The sequence below is a fragment of the Calypte anna genome, chromosome Z (genome assembly GCF_003957555.1).
Source record: "Calypte anna isolate BGI_N300 chromosome Z, bCalAnn1_v1.p, whole genome shotgun sequence".
Taxonomy (NCBI): domain Eukaryota; kingdom Metazoa; phylum Chordata; class Aves; order Apodiformes; family Trochilidae; genus Calypte; species Calypte anna.
In genome coordinates this window covers 66,725,223-66,747,689 of record NC_044274.1, presented here as the reverse complement: position 1 = coordinate 66,747,689, position 22,467 = coordinate 66,725,223, and the positions used below count along the sequence as shown (strand labels likewise).

Sequence of the window (22,467 nt, the reverse complement as noted above, 5' to 3'; positions counted from 1 at the left end):
AAAAGCTGTGGTTAACTAATGATGCTGCTTTCTGCAAACTGGGGATATTTATTGTACTGTTTTAATAACATTTTCAACAGGCTGAGCCTTTGAAGGGTCTTAGGCACCACAGTTCTCATTTTAGGTTGTAAACAGTATCCCTGCAAAGTTTTCCCAATCATGTACTCTCTCTCTGCTCTACACATCATATCTGGAAACATTTGACTGTCACACTGGACAACAGACTCTGAGTTGTGCAATATCCAGAAACCTCAGGCACAACCATTGTGCATGAAGTGAGGGCAGTGGCTGGTGTACATCAGCAGAGTCTTCTCTGTACATAAGTGGACAGCACACAACGTCAATAAAACCATGTGTCAGTGCAGCCTTGTACACACAGCTATACCCAGGTCACAGCTGCTGAAGAGTGAGCCTGCTCTAGATCATAGAATCATAGAACTGGCTGGGTTGGAAGGGACCTCAGAGATCATCGAGTCCAACCCTTGATCCACTACCGCTGCAGTTCCCAGCCCATGGCACTGAGTGCCACATCCAGTCTCTTTTGAAATATCTCCAGGGATGGAGAATCCACTACTTCCCTGGGCAGCCCATTCCAATGTCTGATCACCCTCTCTGTAAAGAAATTCTTTCTAATATCCAACCTAAACTTCCCCTGGCACAACTTGAGACCGTGCCCTCTTGTCTTGCTGAGAGTTGCCTGAGAAAAGAGATCAACCCCCCCCTGGCTCCAACCTCCTTTCAGGGAGTTGTAGAGAGTGATGAGGTCTCCGCTGAGCCTCCTCTTCTCCAGGCTGAACAGCCCCAGATGTCTTGCTGCCACTGGAAATCTGTGTGACACACAGAGCTCTGGGGAGCTCAAGTTCAGTGCATATGATGCCTGGGAGCTAAAAAGCCAGCACAGCAAGCAAGAAGTCCTGAGTAATCTCATGTAAAACCAAACCTTGCTTGCAGTGTCTGTGAGGCATGTCATTGCCCAAGCAATTTGGGCTTTTCAAGATATCCATTGCTGGAATCTGCTCATTTAAAACAGAGGAAGGCCGGGGAGGGGGGGAGGCTGTATCTAAACTTGGGTCTATTACTATCTTTAGTTTAGACTCAAAAAACAGATCTCCAGATCATGCAGCAGCTCTTCCTCCCTGGTCACAGGCTTGGGTTACAGGTGGTGGGACATCCTCATGTTGTCCTGATCAGAGGACACTTCACACTCATGCTTGGGAGCAAGAGCTCTGTCCTCCTGCTCAGATGGATATAAAAAAAAAAAAAAAAAAAAAAAAGGCCACTTGGGAGATGTAGGTCCTCCTTCTGCCTAATTAGAAGCAGAGGATGGAATTTGTTACAGGGAAGAAATATTCATTTGTCTCCAAACTATTGCATATTTTAAAGTAGTTCCATCTAAAAATCTTTTTTCTTACCTTTTAGTGCTCTGTGATTCCAAACATCTACCTTGTATTTGTGCAAATTCCATAGATTTTTTTTATTTGTGGCATCTTATAACTCATCTAGACTGATAAATATTGAATGTGTATGTGTTCTGTCATTATTTACTGAAAATAAGTGTATTGAAATTGTGTATGTATAATGTGAGTTTCTGTGTACTGAAATAATTTTTTCTGAATATACAGTGGGTACTGTGGATACTATGCCTGCTTACAGCTTCAGTGAAAATGCACCCAGTCTGACATTGTCTAGCAAGTAACTGGTGTATTATTTAGCTTTGCCCTTAGTATTAGACAGTTTTAAGTGAATGATAAACATACTCTGTGAATAACTGTTTGTGTAAAAATTTCCAGAAGGTAGTAACATGCATAATTTGAGGAAGGGAACATTGGATGTGTGGAGAGGAATGTGGTTTGCATCTCTACACAACAGAGTTGTGTATCAAGCACTGATGTGGAACTAAAAACTAAGATCTTTAAATCAACTTTGTAACACAAAGCCTCTCCAGTTTCTAGTGATGATCCTGGAAGGCAGATAATCCCACTGTTGATTCCCTGGCCAAGCCCTCTGAGCACCTGTTATAGCTGGAATGAGCAAATATGAAAATCTTGAACACTTTTGTCAAAAAAGAATGATTCCTACACAAAATATGGGTCTTGAAAGCTGTGGTGTGCTTTGCCCTCCTCCAGCCATGGCTCACTAGCCTGGTGACAGCTGGGAAGGGCCACAGTGAGCTTGCACTATGCTATCACATCTGTTTCAGACATGATTGTCTCAGTTAATTAGTTCTCACCCCAAAGAACAACCACTCACAGGCAAGTTGCTGGCAAACAGGTTTTTTTATTTGGTTGGTTGGTTTTTATTTAACCAGAGATGAACCAGTCAGCCACTGATGAAATGGCCGATCCACTCGGCCATCTATGGATTGGCTGCCAAACACTCACCTCTCAAACAGGACTCAGACAAGAAGCATTCACTCTGTTCATAAAAAAGTCCAACACAACAAAACCAAACAAAACCAAACCCCAGCAACTGAGCTTGCACATTGAGCATCCAAAAATGAGGAAGTTCCAGAAGTGAAGTTATGTACATTTTAATAAGTGTACATAAAATACTAGTGGAAACATGGAGAAACATGGAGTACCTGGTTCCACCCAGGTTCTGCCTCTTACTGGATGTCACTGGATCAGCGTCTGCATATATCAGCAAAGCTATACATATAGGTTAGCAGAAGGTTCTATATAACCAGAAACAAGGATGACATAGAAATCTTTTTATGACAGAGAAATTATCAGGAGCAGTGTATGTCTGTTAAATTATTACCTGTGTACAAGCCAGTCCTTGTGAACATCACGCTCAGGCACAGTATATGTTCAAATGTTTTTATGATATGAATGAAAATGGTATTTTCTGGTCTGTTCATTTCATTATGAAGCTAAATATTTTAAGCTAAAAATAGTTCTTAAATAATATCAATTATTTTCTAGTAAAAAATCAGCAGATTGTGTTCTAACTGGTATCTCTGTTATAGATGTAGTCTAATTTCTGCTAAAAAATAGTGTGTCTAGAAGTAGCTGCCTATATAGGATAAATTACTGGTAAAACAGTAATTTTTACTCATGGTCAATAAATGGTGTAACATGAAAGGTAAAGTTCTTCTGTAGTGTGAACAGTGTTTTGTGCTTAATTTTGATACAGAAGTAATGTGAAAGAATAACATTAATGTTTAGTGTTTCATCAATGTTACAAGTGACCTTCAAAGGAAAAAAATTTCTGTTTTGTTCTATTGATGTTGTTTTGATGCAAAAATAAAAGTTATTTTCTCCCCATTCAGGGAATATGGAAATAGACACATCCTTTTATTCAACACTTAGGAGATGATGAGTCACTACCAAAGGTACTCACTTGAGTTTCTCAGGCTGTCTCTACACAGGAAAATTGGAACAATTAATTTGATTTAATCCAATAGAGTTGATTTGTACAAATTATTGTGTGAGAGGCTCTCTCCATCTGTTGGTTGCGTACTGTGGTCCCACTTCAGTGGAGATACACTTCTGCCATCTTTGAAGTATTAATTCTCCTAATTTTTGAGTCATTCATCATGTCTTTTAAGCAAAGAATGCCAACCAAGACCTGAGTTTCTAATGTTCAATCTTCCCTGATTAAAGGTACAAACCACAGAAGACACGTCAGGTTCACTTTATGCATCTTTATGCATCATGCCACAAGCTAGAATTATTTCTTTGACATTTCTTTTTGGGGGCTGTGGCTTCCTATCCAGAGACTGCTGTCTGGACTGGTTCTCCCACCTTACAGTGAAAAGTCAGGGAAGCTCATCTATTCTTATAGAAAGATTAATGGCATGAACTCTGGAAAATTTAAACTGCACAAAATGGAAGTGGCATTTCTGTGAGCAAGCATTCCTGTCAGCATAAGCTGCAGCTTCCAGTCAAACACAGTGCCTAAGAGATTATTCATTTTGGGCCTAAGTGGTACATTCAGAAAGGTGATCATTTTCTCTGAAAAAACCATTGTGGAATCATACAATGAAGGTAATTTCTGGAAAAATAGGGTAGCCTCTCAAAAAAACAGTGATCATCTAAAAAGCCAAGTACTTTGGTTAAAGAATTTTAAAACAACTCAAGGATGCTGGAAAAGGGCAGTTTTAAAATTGCATTTAAGGCATAGTGTTCAAAATACAGTATTCAAAACACAATTCCCTGAACTTCTTGGTTTTCCTGTAAGGGGAAAAGAATTTGGAGTTGCTTCATTTTGAGCTTTTTCACAATTACACAGCATTTCAAGAAGAATACTACCATAATTTGATAGTTACACAAGAGAAAAGGTAAACTGAGTCATTACTCTTTTTTTATCAGTCTGCAAAAAGCCCTTCCTCTCTCTGCATCTGTTAGGCTGTACAACTAATTTTCCAGCTAAAATCAGGAAATTATAAAATACACGAATCCTTACATACTAAACCATTACTCTGCTAGCTGGTTATTTTGTTCATCTAACAAGAGAATGGCTTGTTACAGAAAGACTAAGATTAGTTACAAATAACCATCACACTAAAAGCACTCAGGCTGGATTCATAAAAGGGACGCAATTTTTTTTTCCTTTAATTGATTTTCTGAAATCCAGAATCAGAGGCAGGAATCTTTTGCTGTAAAATATTTCCCAGTATTTCTGAGTCACACATTTTCACCCTAATGTATTAGTGGCACTGCAATACCTTCGAGGAGATCAGGTTTGATAAGTAAACAACTTAAGAAAACTCAGGGTTTTGCCTTTTTTTTTTTTTTTTTTTTTTTTTTGCGGGGGTTTGGATTTGTTGGTTTGTTTTTTTTTCAGCAGTGAAAGGGATAAAATCCCAATTCTAATGAGTCATTGTTTTGATAACATTCATAGTTATCAATCCTTTTTAAACGACAGTGCATCTCGTACTCTCTTATGCAAGTTAACCTTAATTTAAAAAGAAATAAAATTAAAAATATACAAAATTCCTGTTGTTGAAAGGACATCTGTTAGCAAAGCCAGGCACCTCCCTGGCTGATGATGAGGGTGGGTGGCTGAAAGCAACCACAGCCCTGGCAGAAACGTTGTTGGCATCTCACAGACGTAAAACAGAAGCCTCCTTCTTTTCTCTGGTGCAGAACAGGCAACAGGACCTGAGAGCTTTTGTGAGGGACTGAGGCACTCTGGTGATAGAAGCAGATAAGTGTTTTTGTACAAAACCTTCACTTCGACAAATTCAGAAGTTTGTAATAACCAAACCAGGGGGATTACAGAACTTCCTAAGCCTCCTATGCAGCCTCATTAACCCTCTGCAGTGGTACGTGTGATGCAGCAGGTGAGATGTGTCACCACATAATACAAAAATCCAGGTTGCAAGGAACCTCTGGAGGTCCCATCCACCCTCCAGCTCAAAGCAGGGTTTGCCTCAGCCCTGCTGCTCACCTAAGCTGGGATTCAGGCAGCCCAGGTATTAGCAGACCAACACTTAAGAAAGCACCGGAGGACAGAGAGTTGGCAAACACAAAGTCAAAACCAGTATTTTCAATTTAACCACAAAGTTGGCACCTCCTGTGCTAGCACCACACCAGTCTGATGTTAATTCAGAGCTTTTCAAAGAGGAAAACAAGTGAATTTCCATCAAGCCATTTACAAAAACATGCTATGATCTTAAATTGAAAATAAAAAATATTTATTTTTAGAATTGTATGCAGTCCCATGTATCACCAAATTTTTGAAATCCAGAAGCAGACACATGCTGATGAACTGTAATTAATTACATTTTTTTTTCCCCTGGAGGCATCAGCTAGCAATTTTGAACACTTTTCATGAGCTGCCACAGATGGCATGACTTAAGCCTTCTCTCCCAAAAGCCAGTCTATTTTAAAATACAACCTTGACCTGCACATACATTTTAAAAACAGAGTAACAAGAACAACTTTTTAACACTATTTTTAACACACTATTTAATTCTACTTGGACAGACCCCCATTTGTGATTATGAACTTGCACATCCAATTATTTATTTTTTTGCTCCAGCAGTGACACGAATCAACTAGGCAGGGAAAGCAACAGCTATCAGGACAGAAGGATCACTGAAAAAAAAACAAGGGAACGAAGCCAAAGTATAAGGATATTAAAAAAACAACACAAAACTGCCCAACAAATGTAGATGTTAAAAATTCAGAAAGTGATACATTAGAATGCTTTGAACTTTACTGGAAGCACAATTAAAAAATTGCACTAAAAAACCTGCCAGAAGTTACTGCTGCTGTGTAAGGGAACACAGATCTTAGTGCCCCAGTGCAATTTGGAGTAACTGAAGTGTTGGGTGTGTGTTTTCTTCAATGATGGTATTAAAAGGGTAATAATACATTAACTACAGCAATTTGCAATAAAAAGGCGTATCAGAAGTAGTCAGAGGAAGGCAGTAGAACCTTCACTGCAAAAACACATGCCAAAACTCACCCATCAAAGCCCTAGAGGAGATGCAAAGGACTGAAAATTAATACAACATCCTGGCAGCCTTTCCTTTTGCACAGAGGTTAGTACAAAATTTATAAAGAAAACTGGCAGTGAGCACAACAAGTTAATACACAGAAAGCTCGGACAGCAGAGAGCAGAGGCAAATTGATACTTTCGGCAACAAAAAATGAACAAAATAAAGCACAAACATCTATGAACGTCAAAATGCAACAAAAGATTAGTTTTATAGTAACATTTTGAGAAATTATATAATTTTGTGGTACAAAAAGGTTTCCAGCAACATAAAGATTATGCAAATTAAATTGTCCAAACTCTTCCCGGTATCTCTTCTTACATTAGTAGTTCTACCCTTGTTAAAAAGAAATACTCTGAAAATTGAAATGTTAAATCAAGCTAAAAAGACCAGAAGACTAAATTGTTTGCAGTCAGAGCAAGCCACAGCTGAATAGCTCTTCAATGAACGCTGAAGACAGGCAGAATTGCTTTTGAAAAAAAAATGCTATTTGAAGGCATTTTCTTTTATTTCACAGCACACTCAAACAAAGCAAACCTCAGGAAATCAGCTCCAGTTTTGTGTTCATCATACTTAAACGATGCTGCAGGATATTATTGTGTAGTTGCACAGGACTTAAGATGTCAGTTCTCTAGCATGTGATTACATCTACTTAGGAGATTCCACCAATTTCACAGAAAAAATATAGAGCCTACATTTGCAGTAAATTAGAAGTGTTTCATTAATCAGCTAACTCACCTGGACACTCTGAACAGTTACCTGCTTCCTTTAAAGTCAACCATATTTTTCATGTAAGAAGGACAATTAAGTCAAAGAGCCTGACTGTCACAAAACAACACTGCCAACAGACACAAAGCACCACTGATAGAGAAAATTATTCCACAGAGATGACAGAATTTACAGCTGCCAAAAAATGGTTTAAGTAGAATGAAAAGATGTTCAAAAGTGTGGGGGGGGGGAAAAAAAAAAAGACAGCATCAGCCAGAATAACATAGACCTGCCAAAGATCCCCCAGTTTCCAGCAGAATAAATAACTGGCTTTCATCTCAGCTTTATTACCTTATTGCCAGCCCCACAGTAAGCACATCTTACAGGAAAGCATTTATATGGAGATTGACATGAAAAGAGAGAAATCAAGTGGTGATTCTAAGTGATGATTTCAAGTGATCCCAATTCAAGGGATACAAAAAGCAGGAGAGCTAAAAACTGCTTAAAATTAAGAGATTGTAGGTTTGTAGAGCTGCAATGACTTTTTATTTTCTTCAAAGGGAAGTTTCTGATAATAAAATTTCTGATCTCTGATAATAAAATTTTTTTTGAAAATTCTGATATTATACTGACAGTTGTTAAAAAGATGCAGAATCTGGGCGAACTAAGAAACAAACTGTACTGTCACATTAATGGGCAATTTTTGCTCTAAAGTACTGATCACTGTACAGCTATTTCATTCTTAGAGCCTCTGACTTTCAGATGGACTGCAAGCAGAACAATTCACATTAAATCCTGCTATAGTTTAATTTAAAACTATTTAAAGAACCACCACCACTTTTCCATCTTATAAAACACTGTTCATCTCTCCTAATGTTGCATCTGATGTATATCTCACTATAATCCATCACTGTGCTTTATGTACAAGACTGGATTATTTTTATTCATCTGGGGGGTTGTTTCCCCAGCACCTCCTGCACTGCAGCAACAGCTCCAACTCAGCCTTTTCTCAATCCCAGGCCTGTGGTGTGAAATGCAGTGACCACATTCCAGAGAACCTGGTTAGTTTTCATTCAGTAAAACAAGCCCTGGAACATGTAGCATCACAAACCCCACTTCTCCCATCTAGCAAACAGAATCTTTTATTGACCAGGAATGAGAACATTATCAAAGGCAATGACATTAAAATGGAGGTTATCAAAGTGAGTGATAAAATACCCCTTTGCCAACTGCAGTGTTCTTAATAGAGTCATGACTCTTGTCTTTCTCTATAAAAAGTGGAAACAGGCTTGACTAGAGACTGAGTGTCCCACAGACTCTGGCTTACACAAAACCAGTTAGTAGCAAACTGACTTGGCCCACAGCTCTCTGCTGAGCCCATTTTCCCTCTGCTTGCAGGGCAGGAACACTAGGATGAATATTTAGGTAATGTGAGCAGACTTTACTACTGGGTGAATGAGAGGAACATAAACATGATGAGTAACTCACAGTTAATATTAAAAATATTTAAAAATTGCCTATTTAATTTTTAATATGTATTTTTAATTTTTAATTTAATGCCTATTTAATTTCTACTTTCATTAAATTTCTACTTGAGAAGCCTTTCAATAAAGTGTTATACAAAATTCCTTCAAGAACCACGGCTATGTTCTGCAATAATCTTTTAGGAATGAAAATGCATTTCCCTGAACAAGGAATCTTCATGTCTGAAGAGGTTATGTATGACAAGCCTGACTGCTTTGCACTGACTATTTTAGTCCTATGGCTTTTTTGAATTCAGAATTTTGTGGCTCTAAGAGGTCATAATAAACCCTACTTTTATCAAAGTTCTCTCGGATGTAAAGCAAATCTTCTACAGAATACACATCTTCCTTTCCTGTCCAAACAGTGAGGCTGTATCTGCATTTAAACAAAAAATAGAAACAACAAAAAGCAAGCCAAACCAAAATAAAAAACCAAAACAACAAGAGAAAGAGAAAAAAGAGTTATTATCCTAAGTATACAAGACAGGAAAACATTTAACCTGAAAACATTTAGAGCTCTGGTCTCATACTTTTAGTAATGTAGCTAAATAGCAAGAACAAAATGTCCTTTAGATTTCAAGGTTAAGCAATTATGAATTCTCAGAATAAACAATTTTGGATGCCCCTACCCTCTTCACCCTCTACAACCAAGCGAGTCAACATCCTCAGCCCTGCATTTCTGCTACCACAGACGCTCTAAGAGTCTCTTCAACACTTCTGTTACCACAGTGGCTTCAAATTAGAGGGAAAAGCAATTACTGGGCCCACTGTCAGAAGGAGGTATGACCAAACACACTCTAGTTTGTATACAGGGTTTACAGAATGCTTGGTACTCATAGACTAAGGTGAAGAACTCAACTAGGAGGACAACTTGTGCTTAACAAACTTGAACAAGTTTAAGGACAAACACACACAAACTAAAATTTGCAGAGGTCTGTTCCTCTGACAGGTGTGTTTTGCTCCTTACAGAGGTATGTCACACACTTTGGCTGCACACAAAATCCATGTTCTTGCTGCTAAAGGTAATCTTGCTAGGACAACCCAAAGAGGACAGACAAATCTTTGAAGTGGACAACCTTGCACTACCCAGAACAATTTTTGTGGCTCTAAGACTGGTCTTTGTGTGAACTCTTCTGCCAAAACTAGCAAGGACTAAACAAAAAATCTTAGGAGGATTTCCAGCAAAGAAATGTACACTCTAACTATTTAAAGTCTGACAAATAAACAGTTGCAAGAAGACCACTGTAACAGAAAACACAAGGCACTCTCACTTATAGGTGGTTTTCATACTCTGTGTTTGGCCACCTTCATGGTGTATAGTAATGCCATCTGATTTACTGAATGTGTGTTCTGTACTTTATCACATTTCTCAGTAGTCACAAAGAATTTATTTTACCCTTTAAAGAATCTTAAAACTTTTAAAGTATCATTTAAAGTTAAAACCATTAAATTCCACAATCTCCACATGGCAAATACTTTATTTTCTCCCCTTTGATTATTAGAGGTCTTTTGCTCTGAAGTAGAGGTAAACTGTATGTCAGCAAAACTGGCTCAGGAATTTCTGTCTTCTGACCATGACACTAAGAAAAACCAGGAAGCAATTTTAAAAGAAGCTTTTGGAATTTTGCTATTTTAAAGAGATGAACAGTCACCAGCCCTGTATGCCAACACACTGTAAGAACTGAAGGAATTAAAGAACTGAAGGGTTAATCTAGAAGCCAAGTATTATCAACATAGTTGGGACAGGTATCTGCACGTAAGTGTGCTGTGTTTAATATAAATTATTACATGCCTTTAGTAACAAAAACAGCTGAAAATGAAGGCCCTCAAACTTACCTGTCTGACTGCTGCATTAACCAGCACAGCTCAGATATTGACTGTCGAACCAGTGCTGCTCTCACAGGAAAAGTTACAGGCTGGGAAAGCTGACTGCATATCTGAGCCATTTCTTTCACCATTGCCCAATCATATCCTACAGTGAAGACCATTTAATGAAAAAGAATTCCACACAAGTGCAATCTCTATAAAGAAACAATTAATTCTAGACTTCCGCAAGATTATAAAAGGGCAACCATGGGCTTCATTAAAATGATGGAAGTGAGAAATGAACTTTACACGAAAGATGCCATTGTCCCAGAGGAAAAAAGCAACACTAGTATGGAAAAAGAAACCAATTTTGAAAACCTTTATTTCCATCAACTGCAGTGCTATTTTGCATTCAAATACAGGATGTGACATTTTCTAACATCCAGGAAATTATATCTCTGCTGTCTCTCTAAAAAAAAAAAATGTTGTGACTCAGTTCATCGTGGACTCATTTTAACATGAGACTGACCCTTAAGAAACAAGAAACCTTTAAAAATTTAGAAAGAATGCAACAGAAGTCTTTAAATTATAGAGTGGAAAAGCATGCAAAATACTTCTGACTTTTAAAATGCTGAAATCAAGCTATGTAAAATGCCTCAATGGCTTGCTGCTGAGATTTCTAAAAGCACTGGAAGTAGTTAAAATGCCTGACTTCTTACAGGCTCTGAAAATCTGAACTTCAATAACAACAGTTTATTTTTATCAAGTACACCAACTAGGAAAATTCTTAGTTCTGACGTTCACTATTACCTTCAAACTGAACAAGTAGCATATAACTTATTTTGAACCAATTATGAAAAAAATTTGAAGGAAACAAGACTTTGCAGTATTATAACTTATCTACCCTTACCTTTATTGTGCTTGTTAGGGTGCCAGCCAGTTGTCCATCCCAGTGACAAGGTCACGTCTGGGAAAAATGATGTGACAGTGCTGATGAACTCTTCTGCATCCACTACAGCACTGCTTCCATTAGGTCCCAGTAGGACATCTGCATTGATCCAAACGGGTCGCCTCAAATGCTGCTTCACATGCTGGAGAAGCTCCAAGGAAGGCCTTACAGCTTCCAGGCTGTGTGGGAGGAGATGAGACACCTCACTGAGACTGAGGATGGGAACTAGATACATGTTAAATGCATAGTGGGAGGAATTCTGCTCAGCACTTTGACCTAGTACTAGCTGAAGTCTTAGAGAAAAGCTAATAATGGCTTGAGTTGACATTACAGTCAACCATTATTATCAGAATTATTGTCAGATTGTGTGTGGTCAGAATGTATTTGCCTATATACAAGGGATTGTCTAAGCCAGTGGAATGCCTTCTAAATCACAAATTAAAAGATAATGTAAAAAGAAAAAAGGCCAAAGCAGCAGCTCTTGAAACAAACAGAATAAAAACCAGACTAAAAAGAGCCCAGACAGCACTCGTTTTATTGCACAGCATTTGGAAAAATCAAACATATTGCTGACTCCATAGTGAATGATTCTGCATTTTCTGAAGCAGACTCTGAAGTCCTTTTGCAGAACACATTAATTCCTGTAGATAAAGCCAGCAGGAAATGTGATTATGTGCCTAATCATGCTGGCAGAGTAGAAATACATCTTTTTAAGCACTGCTGAAATAATCTTCAAAACTTCAGCCACAGTATTCAAATAAATATTACCCAAAAGAACATCAAATTCTCTTACCACACATTTAGACCACACTGTGTGCTTGTGTTTTTTAACTGCTTTTATGCAATCAAGTTTTCATAATGCAACATAATTTTTAAAGCTTGCTTTTTTAAGGCACTGCACTTGGCTAGAAATTCCTTGCAGAAAAGTAAGAGGTAGATGTTTTAAAATTAATTTAAAGAATAATTAAAATGTAAAAAAAACCCAACAAAACACCCAAGAACAACCTTCCCTTGTCCTTTCCTTTCTTTTTGCATTGTTATGAACTTTCACGAGAAAACTGTGATTGCATTAGGTACAACAACAGGCACAAATCACATTTTACAACTATCTGGCTTTTTTTTTGTTTCTATACCCTATTTAGGCACTCATGATGTGCCTTTTTGAATGGAGATCAACTTTCCATCTGCTGCAAAAACTGGTACTGTACATGCAAATTCAGACAAAGATGAAGTTAGCTGCAAGTGTGTACATCTAAAAATCACAGCTGACTCTGAATCAACTGAGATACCTCCACCAAGACTGTCAGTACTGGAACTGATCAGGACAAAGAATCCCCCTCCTTGGGAAACAAACAACAACAAAAAAGACCAAAAAGTTTTTGGAAAATAAAGATACTCGTGGTGGAATGGGATGACATTTCTAAATTAGCAGGAACTCCAGCAGACCAGGAACAACTTGCTGCCTTTTCAGCAACCTTTTCAGAAGCTTCATGAAAAAACTTGGCACTCTTTCCAAAACTCTTCCCATGGCAGAGAATGATACCAAGAGCTGCAGGAGAGACCTGTGTGCTGCCAGGCAAGGAAACCCAGGGGACAGCCCCATTTGCTGCTGGGAGCCACTGCCTCACCTCCTGGCCTGGACATTTGTCTTTCCCAACATCTTTGCACAAGTAGAAACTCACAGAAGCCTCCCAGATCTGCACTATCATATCAGTTTTGCTCATGGGAAAACTTTGCTCGAGAGCAATTCAGTAACTAATTCACTGAGTGTGGAATCATTATTTGTAGTTCTAAAAATGTTTACAGCTTTTCATCCTTGAAATTCATTTAGTAATACTGATTGTGCTTTACCACATTTTCTGTTCAGGAAGGAATGCATCACATGAAATTGAACAGTAAGAAAAAGTCTGGTCTGCTGTCACCAAAGGATAGTTAGTACAACCTGTAGAAATTATAATTATTTTGAATGCAAACAGTATAACTTTGCCTTGAGTTACCTCTTAAAATCCAGTTTGATGCCTTTGTTTGTGCTGACAATCTCTTCCAGCCACTCCTGCAAGGTGTTGTCACTGTCTGTTTCAGGTGGATGAGCCATGATAGGGTCTCCATTTCCTCCCTGGCCACCACGAAGGAGAACATCTGCTTCTATCATGTGAGCATCACCTGTTAATTTAAAAAATGAATAATCTAACAGAAGCAAACCAAACATTTCCAGTGTTTGCTTCAGGGTCACCTTTACACGGCAAGCCTTTCCACACTGGACTGTGCACACCTACAATTAGTTGCTGTCTGTGAAAAGAGAGATTAATTTATTTGGGGTTTTTTTAGTTCTTAACTCACTAAACTTTCTTAGACATCTACAGGTGTGTGAAAATTGATCTTTGTAGATACACTCAGCCAAGTAATCACATTTTTTTCAGAGTAACAGCAAAATGAATACCCAACATATGAATGCCCTCCTGTGAAATTTCAGATCCTTTCCTCTTTTAACAAGTGTTCTAGACAGAAGCTTTTAGAGGAAAGCTGACCAGGTGATTTTAACAGTGGCAGAGGTTGAGTACTCCCCTTGGCCCATTATCAAAGCTCATCTCAGCCAAAATTTACCAAAAAAATAATTTAGCCAGCCAGTAAGCTATCCAGAAACATCTGCCAGGAAAATGGTAGCTGAAACACAGGACAAGTGAATGGAAATCTTCAGAATGTTTCAGTCTCTTGTAAACAGCTCTATAAAGAGAAGCATTTCAGAGCCTGTACAGTGCTACTAGCTTTGTATATGTGTTTATATAAAGCCCTAAATATTAGAATACATATTTATATATATTTATATAGAATTCAATATACACTTAAACTGAAACAATTAAAAAGTTATCAGAAAACAAAGTATATATTGTCATTTAAAAAATTATTTTCCCCATATTAGCAAAAATTAAAATTCACTGAAATAAATTGCTCACAAGTAATGTGAAATACTTCATCATCTTGTGGGTGGGAGGAAACAGTAATAAAATGGCCCTGTGGCACCCAGGAAATATTACCCAGCATGCTATGGCATCACAACAACTTCAAATCGTCCTAAAAATACCCACAAGATCCATCCACATGGGGTCAAAACTCCCTGTGAATCCAGAACTACCTTAGGAAGAGGAGACAGCCCTGACAAAGCTGCCACGGGCACCTCTCCTCCCAGCACCACAGCTGCTGCTCCACAGCTGGCACTGGGACAAGCCCATCTGGAGGGTCCCCCTGGTCAGAAAATCACAGAATTACAGAATCATTGAATTTTCAGGGTTGGAAGGGACCTTTAAGATCACCCAGTTCCAACCCCCCTGCCATGGGCAGGGACACCTCCCACCAGATCAGGTTGCTCAAAGCCCTGTCCAGCCTGGCCTTAAAAACTTCCAGGGATGGGGCTTCCACCACCTCTCTGGGCAACCTGTGCCAGTGCCTCACCAGCCTCACGGTGAAGAACTTCTTCCTAACTTCCAATCTAAATCTCCCCACCTCTAGTTTGAATCCATTCCCCCTGGTCGTATCACTCCCTGACATCCTAACAAGTCCCTTCCCAGCTTTCTTGTAGCCCCTTCAGATAATGGAAGGCTACAATAAGGTCTCCTTAGAGCCTTCTCCTCTCCAGACTGAACAACCCCAACTCTCTCAGTCTGTCCTCACAGGAGAGGTGCTCCAGACCCCTGATCATCCCCGTGGCCCGTCTCTGGACACACTCCCGCACATCCATGTCTTCCTTGCAATGGGCCTTTCCCAGGAGCTTTTCCTCCCCTGCCCGCTGCCCTTTTGGCAGCACCGACACCGCACCTCTCCTGACGGGCGGGACGATTCTGAACCCTGCGCAGGGAACCTTTTGCGTTCCCCCGTTCCCGGGACGGCCCAAGCCTAAAGGCCAAAGCGTTCTGAGGGGAAGAACGCACCCCCCGGGGAGGGCTCACGGCGGCCCCGGGCTGGGCGCAGGGCACTGCCTCACACTTACTCCTGGCGGCCTCCCCGGCCCGGGCTTTGCTGTTGGCGGCGTGGAACCACCGGACCGCGGCTCCATCTCTCTCCCGTATGCTCTGCGACCTCAGGAAGTGACCCACCGCCTCTTGGCTCCAGGCGCCTGCGCGAAGGGAGACGTCCCCTTAACCACGGGGCCCTCCACCGCGGGGCGCGGGGCAGAGGCGGTGGGGAGAGGCCCGGGAAGGATCAGGGTCACGGTCCCGGTCCGTGCCGCGCAGCTCTTACCCTGCGGATCCTCCGCCATTCCCGCGACGGGCGGAAGGGGCGGGCAGGGCAGCGCAGCCCAGGGCCGCGGAGTCGCTGCTGCTGCTGCTGCTGCTGCTGCTGCCGCTGCCGCCCCGATCCGGCCCGGGACAGGGAAGGGACTGCGGTGCAGGACAGGACAGGTCCAGCGGAAAGTTGGCCTTTTATGTTGAAAACAAAAGATGTTTTTAGTTCTTGGGTTTTTTCGGGCTTAGTTGTTTTTTTTTTTTTTTTTTTTTTTTGTTTTGTTTTTCTCTTCGTCGTTTTCACCATTCTGGTTTTTTGGGGTTTTTTTTTTTATTGTTTTTTCCACATTTTGTTTTTTTCATGTTTTGTTTTTTTCCTTTTTTGTTTTTCCCATGGGTTTTAGTTTTTTCTTTTTAATTTTTTTCTTGTTTTTGTTTTTATTCGTTTGGTTTTTTGTTTTTTCTTGAGTTTTTCCTTGGTTTTGGTTTTTCTTGGTTTTTTTTCCTTTTTTCTTTTCTTTTTTCTTGTTTGTTCTTTTTCCTGGTTTTTTTCTTGTTTTTTTCTTCGTTTCTTGTTTTTTCCTGGTTGTCTTGGTTTTTGGTTTTTTGTTTTAGCTTGGTTTTTGTTTTTTCCTGGGTTTTTTCTTGTTTCTTGTTTTTTCCTGTTTACTAGTTTTTTTTCTTGTTTTGTTTTTGCTTCTTGCTTGTTCTTTTGGTTGAGCTTTTTTTCTTGGTTTTTTTTCCTTTTTTCCCTTGTTTTTTGTTTTTGCTTGGTTTTTTGTTTTGGTTTATTGATTTTTATTGTTATGGGGAGTTTGTTTTTTCCTGGGTTTTTTTTTTTTTTTATTTTTATTTTTTTCCTTGGGTTTTGTTTTGTTCCCTTGGTTTTTTTTTTCTTTTTGGGGGTGTGTGTTTTTTTCTTGGTTTTTTTGGTTTGGTTTTCTGTCTTGTTTTTCTTTTGGGTTTTTTGTTTTTGTGTGGTTTTTTTGTTGGGGTGTTTGTTTTTCGTGGTTTTTGTTTTTGTGAGGGTTTTTTGGTTTTTTGTTTTTGGCTTTTTTTTGGGGGGTGAATTGTTTATTTTGGTTTTTTGTTTTGCTTTGAGGGGGGTTTTGTTTTTGGGGGGCTGTGTTTTTTTTGTTTGTTGGGGTTTTTTGCTTGTTTGTTTAAACAGTGCAAGTACCATACCAAGCTCTCTTTAATTACCTTTATTGATTATTACTTTAAAGTTAGTACAGGGTAAGCAGCAAGAGTCTGCCCTGCCTCTGGTTACCCCTGGGCACAGAGAGGGGGGAGGCAGATTCACCCACGGGGCACACGGGTGGGGAGGAACAGCCCCAGCCCCTTCTCCCCCATGCAGTCACAGTCCTGAACCTTCCTCTCTCCTCTCCCTGACTGGTCCTGCTGCAGCTTCTTTTAAAGCAACGTGTTCCTGTGTTCAGTGCTTCTCCAGAACTGCAGTTTCTTAGAAGGTACACAAAAAAAAGCTCAAATGCAGCATCACGTTCCCCCAAGGTAACTTGGAAGCCTTGTAGAAACCTAGATCCATTTTTTTTTCCTAAGCATAGGTAACAGCAGAGCAGATCGAGTTAAAAAATTGCTTTTGATACAAAAACATATCCCCTATTTGCATCAAGAAGGCATCAAAGTTCTAATGGTCTGATTATAAAATTGTACCAGCATTTTTACTGAAAACAATGCAGATCTTCTGTATATATTCAGTTTTGGTTCTGTTCTTGATAAAACAGCTGTGTGGCAGTTCCCAAATCCCAATTAAGGGTTCACTGAACCTCAGTAAAAATCACATGCATCACAAATACATAAATAGATCTTGACCCAATATAAAAAAATACATACTATACACGAACATCAGGTATACTAAAAAAAATACCAATCTGTTCATGAAAATTCACACTTAATACATCAATTCTCCCTGAAAGTAAAGGTGGCTACTAAGAGGCTACAAGAGCAGCAGACAGGAGCAGAAAGGATATTGCAGTATTCTCATCTTATTGCTAATTGTTGTTTACATAAAGGGTAATTTGGATTGTTATTAATTGTTAAAAGGTCAAATTCATCAGGACTTCTGAGCACAGAGTAAAGATAAAATAGCAGTACTTACAAAAATAGCATCCATTTAAGTTAGATAAATTCTTAGAAATGCAAGAAAACAGGTCTTCCATAGAAAAATTAATTCAGAGCATATGTTCCTGAAGCACCAGCATTATATCCTAATGTTAAGGGCTTTAGTTACAAAGCCTTCATAAACATACCTGTGAAATTCTTCCTCGTGCTGACCATAAACAAAAGTCAGAAGGTGTGCACTTGTGTTTTGCTCTGACAGATTCCAGTCAGCTACAGAATATCTTGAATCTCAAATGGCAAAAGAAGTTTTGTGCCAGCTTCTACTTCAGTGTTCAGCTCATTTGCACATGGAAAGCACATGCTGCAGAGATGAGATCTAACACTAGCAAGTTTTAGTAACACATTTATCTGAGGTTAAGAGGCAAGACATTATGGCTTAAAGTTACACTACAGATAGTAAATGCTACAAGTCTGGAAAGAGGCCACAAAACCTGTCCTCTTCTACACCTGTATTAAGTGTAAACTTTCAAGAAAACATGTTAGGAAACATTACAAACTACAGTTCTTTTATGGTAACATAACCAGAGATGATTTGAGGGTTTTTTAAAAAACAGTTTGAATATTAAACAGAACAGATTTAGAAACGTTTAATTATCTTAGTGTTGGTAGTGTTGTAACTTTGGTGTTCAGACCTAGCAAATCAGTATATTGCCAGTAATCAGACTCATCAAAACAGACATTCTAGAATGAAAAATATTAATTCCATTTTCAATGGTAGACTTGTAGGATCTGATATTCCATTATGAATCACAGGAACCAGAGCACTGTCCAATTCATTCAGATACTTCTGTGGAAGATGATGACCTCCAGATCCAGCTAAGTACTCAACCTAGGAGGAAAACATAATACTGTTGAGATGAACACTTTTTGTACTAATAAGACACTGCAGAAGTGTAGTATCTTGGTAAAAGGAATACTTCAGCTAGCATCAAGTGACAAAATCATATCATATTTTAGCACTGGCATCTGAGTGGGCAACTGTGACTGGTGAGGCCTGCCACTGGGAAGTACCCAACATTGCCACTGGGAAGAACCCAACATTCCCCCTGGGTTTATGGGGTGACACAGCCTCTTATGTCCCACACTGCTCCAGTCTCATGTCCAAAAATGATCCAGTTAAACCCTACCACCACAGTTACTATCAGATTAATTGCAATATATACTACTAAAAACTGGATTTACAGGACTATTTCCAGATTCTTTTTTAAAAAAGTTAAGTGTAACAACACTTTCAGAGATAAGGAACTGGACTGCTCTACAGTGTAGATATTTGCTTGTAAAATATCTGCAAGTCTGTAAAATATTTACAGGCTTCTAAATCTTTAGAGGGGCTTCACATACTGGATAACTTTGCCTTCCCTCCCTTCCATGCTCAGCTGGACAGATCTTTCCTGCTGTGCAGATATTTTTTACTGACCTATACTAAAGAGCAAAACCAGCAGAAAATATGTATTTCAAGAAAAGCATCAGAAAATTGAACAGTGATTCTCTAAATTGACTCACCTTGGAGGCAAGTAGGCACCAGAGAGAGTTAGAACTTTAGAAAGACTGCTAATTTACAACAAACAGCTATTAGGGAATTTGGGCAGAATGAGGAAGCAGGACCATTCCTTTCAAGACAAATTAATCATTAAGATAACTGCTTCACAAAATTTCATCCTCAGCCTGCATCTGGGATAGGGCAAAAACCTAAGATAACATTTAGAAAGATATTCAAAGTCTTTACAAGGCAGAGATTTCAGCTGAAATGGTGTCTGCGATAGAAGTTGAAAGATTACCATATCAGAGTCAACAGAAACTCTCAGGCCTATCTTATTCATCCCATTATTTTTCAAGGTTTTAAGGTGCGGGCAAAGAGCAGTACTGCAGGCAACAGCAATCTCTTTAGCAAACTGTTGAGGAACAGGACTGGATATTTCATGGTCCCTTAGGAAATAGTATACCTGAAATTACAGAAAAGATAAGGATAGTCAGGAGCCAGTTTATAATACCAAGTAAGGAAAAGAGTAGCTCAATATAACACTAAGGCAGAACAGACTGAGCTGCAATGCTTGTTCCCTGACAAAGTATTCAAGTACTTCCTCTGTTCAATCAAAACATTTCAGTGACAATAGGAATACTTGGATTACAGTTTTTAGAGTTATTAATGCTCATAGACTTCTTCAAAGGAGAAGAAAAGTCTGTAAATGTACATGAGCTACAGAGAACATTCTGCCTATCAGTATGGCTATAAATCAAATAAATCAGTCTTGTTAGCAGTATCACTTAGAATGATCACTACTCTAAAAAGCATCAGAAGTGCTGAACAACGTGGTTACTAACTTCAGTACACTTCAGAATCTTCCCCTCTCTTTCAAAGTCTCTGCCTTGTGATGCTTTTTCATTTCGAGTTTCTTCCATTGATTTTCCATCAATCGGGCTTAAAATTCTGTGGAAGATAACAGTACACTTAGTAACTAAACCAATGTTTTATGATTTAGACTAACATACAATGTTTACCCATCCTTAAAAGCTACTAAAACCAGCTTTACATCAAAATTTAATAGAGGACTTGCATCAAGAAAATAACAGATGCTACAAAAAGAAATATCTGAAATTGGGAACAAACAATGCAATCAATAAAAGTCTAAACTTACAGGTTTAAGAAGTTATAAATAATTTTGTGTAAAGCCATGGTTTAATTGTTTGGAGAAGCCACAGAAAAAGGCACATGAAGTCAAGCCCACAGCCTAAGAAACAACTTAAGAAGTTTTAAGTTAGTGATATGAAATTAAAAGTTTGAAGCTACATAAAAGAGACTTAAAATCACATCAAATAAAGATGTCTCAGACCTGATTTTGCTTTGTGGAATGCCAGCATTTCAAGCAGTGAACGGCCAATGCAGTTCTATGCACTACCAAGCTCAGCGACATCGTACCCCCCCTCCTGACTTTTCCTGGTAGTGTCCAACAAGCTATTAATTCTGGTGAGCTACAAGCAAAACTGTCCTTCTAGTGACATCCAGAGGCCAGCAGGTAGTTTACTGTTCTATCCCATTTCAGGTTTTAGTATCAAGTACTTTCTTTCAATAAAAATTCCACAGGTGGAAGAAATCAAAAATGGATACTGGAAAACTGGGAACAAGAATTATCTAAGATGTTTTGCTTTGGCAGAACGCTTACCCTTTGTTTGTTTTTTCTTCATTTTCTACCCAGCAAATATCTACATATTCTTTTATGTCTCCAGGATCTGTTTTGCCACAAGTTATTCTAAAGTTCTTGTCTCTTAATGCCTGGCGTAGACTCTCCATGGTTCCTGGTGTTATTTCTACCATCAGCCCATCTAGAAGAAAAACCAGTAAAGTTCCAGCTTATTTACAGGAAGAGTAGCACAGCAGCACAGCTTTTCAGTAGAGTCTTGGCTTAAATTCTAGTGGAACCAAACCTCTTCTAGAGCTTGTTAATAAATGCACATCAAATGGACTCTATCACCCAACTAAAGTGTTAGATGTTACATGAAAGAAGTAATGACAACCTTGCTGTTAACAGAACAGATTAAACAGAATGACAGACTAAAAACCAAACCAAAACAAGGTTAGAAGTTCTTTGCATTTCTTTGTCAATCTATGTACTTCATTAATACAGCAATGAAAATAGTCCCAGGTATAGGCAGCCATGAAGACACACTTGCACTGACTAAAGCAAAAAGATTTATGACTTAATATTATTGTTTTAAAACAAGTCTGTGAACTTTTTTTTGCAAACATTTCTTTGCAACAGGTATTCTACAAAGTTAAAAATCTCAAAAAGAAAAATTTTAGCTTACTGAGGGGTAAAGACCTTAAAAAAAATTACAGCAGTCTTTTGCAAGTTCTCTTAAGAAGAAACCACATAGGACAAAATTCTTACCTTCAACTACATTGGATTTAGCTAAAAATCCTGAAGATGTTTTTAAGGCTCCATTAAACACAACAGAACTTGCACCTGTAATTAGAAAAAGTAGCAACAAAGTGAGCATCACTTTGTAGTGGTCAAGTTTGTCATTACTAACACTTAACATATGTTTTCAAAAAGGCAAGAAAAAAGGGACTACCATACTGGAAGAGTCAGTAGAAATCCCTTACTGGCAGGACAATGTGAAACATAACTCTAAAGAGAGAAGACTTTTTTCCCCCCATCAAACCTTGGCAAAAAAGACCAGCTTTTTTAAGTTATTTTGAGAGTACAGACAGTACCCATTGAATATACTGGCAGCAAGCCAACACAGACAAGCCAAAAAAACTCTCTGTACCAAGAATAGTTGAAGAAACAGTGATGTGGGGTTTTTCTTTGGTTTACTGGTTGTCTTCTGTTGTCCTTTAAAACAGACATCCCAATCAACTTTTGTATTTAATTTTTTTACAGAAGATATTCCTGAAATTTAGGTCATTTTCAGTGGTACTGAAAGCAACTGAAACCACTCACTTTTCAGACTGTGCTCACATGTGTAAATACAGTGCCTAAGCCACAATAACATTAAATTTAGATTCTGAAGTTATGTAAAGAATCCGATTATGTTTGAGAATATAAGCTATATTAATAACACTCTGGAAGCAAACAGGAAAAAAGCATTACTCTCCACTCAATACAACATCTGTAAATGGTAGCGAAGTGTTGATAAAAAAACAGCAACTTTTAATTTTGCATTTAAATT

The 22,467-nt window shown here is 38.7% G+C and overlaps 2 protein-coding genes across 2 annotated transcripts in view; both read right to left on the bottom strand.

Annotated features, from left to right (window-relative positions):
* Nucleotides 1-4,754: 4,754 nt before the first annotated feature.
* On the bottom strand, nt 4,755-15,759 carry FAM151B (family with sequence similarity 151 member B). The gene is made up of 6 exons (XM_008492164.2): nt 15,671-15,759; nt 15,420-15,545; nt 13,432-13,597; nt 11,396-11,613; nt 10,516-10,651; nt 4,755-9,055 (listed from the first exon to the last, which is right to left on the bottom strand). The coding sequence occupies exons 1-6, from the start codon at nt 15,687-15,689 to the stop codon at nt 8,905-8,907; spliced, it is 816 nt and encodes a 271-aa protein (XP_008490386.1). The 5' UTR covers nt 15,690-15,759; the 3' UTR covers nt 4,755-8,904.
* Nucleotides 15,760-16,892: 1,133 nt separating this feature from the next.
* The window catches only part of ZFYVE16 (zinc finger FYVE-type containing 16), a 28,285-nt gene continuing 22,710 nt past the window's right edge, over nt 16,893-22,467 (bottom strand). Inside the window, exons 14-18 of the mRNA XM_030467243.1 lie at nt 21,684-21,758; nt 20,958-21,117; nt 20,119-20,224; nt 19,575-19,739; nt 16,893-18,625 (exon numbers count right to left, since the gene is read on the bottom strand). Coding sequence (XP_030323103.1) covers nt 18,464-18,625; nt 19,575-19,739; nt 20,119-20,224; nt 20,958-21,117; nt 21,684-21,758 — 668 coding nt within the window. The 3' untranslated portion in view covers nt 16,893-18,463. The remainder of the gene's footprint in view (nt 18,626-19,574; nt 19,740-20,118; nt 20,225-20,957; nt 21,118-21,683; nt 21,759-22,467) is intronic.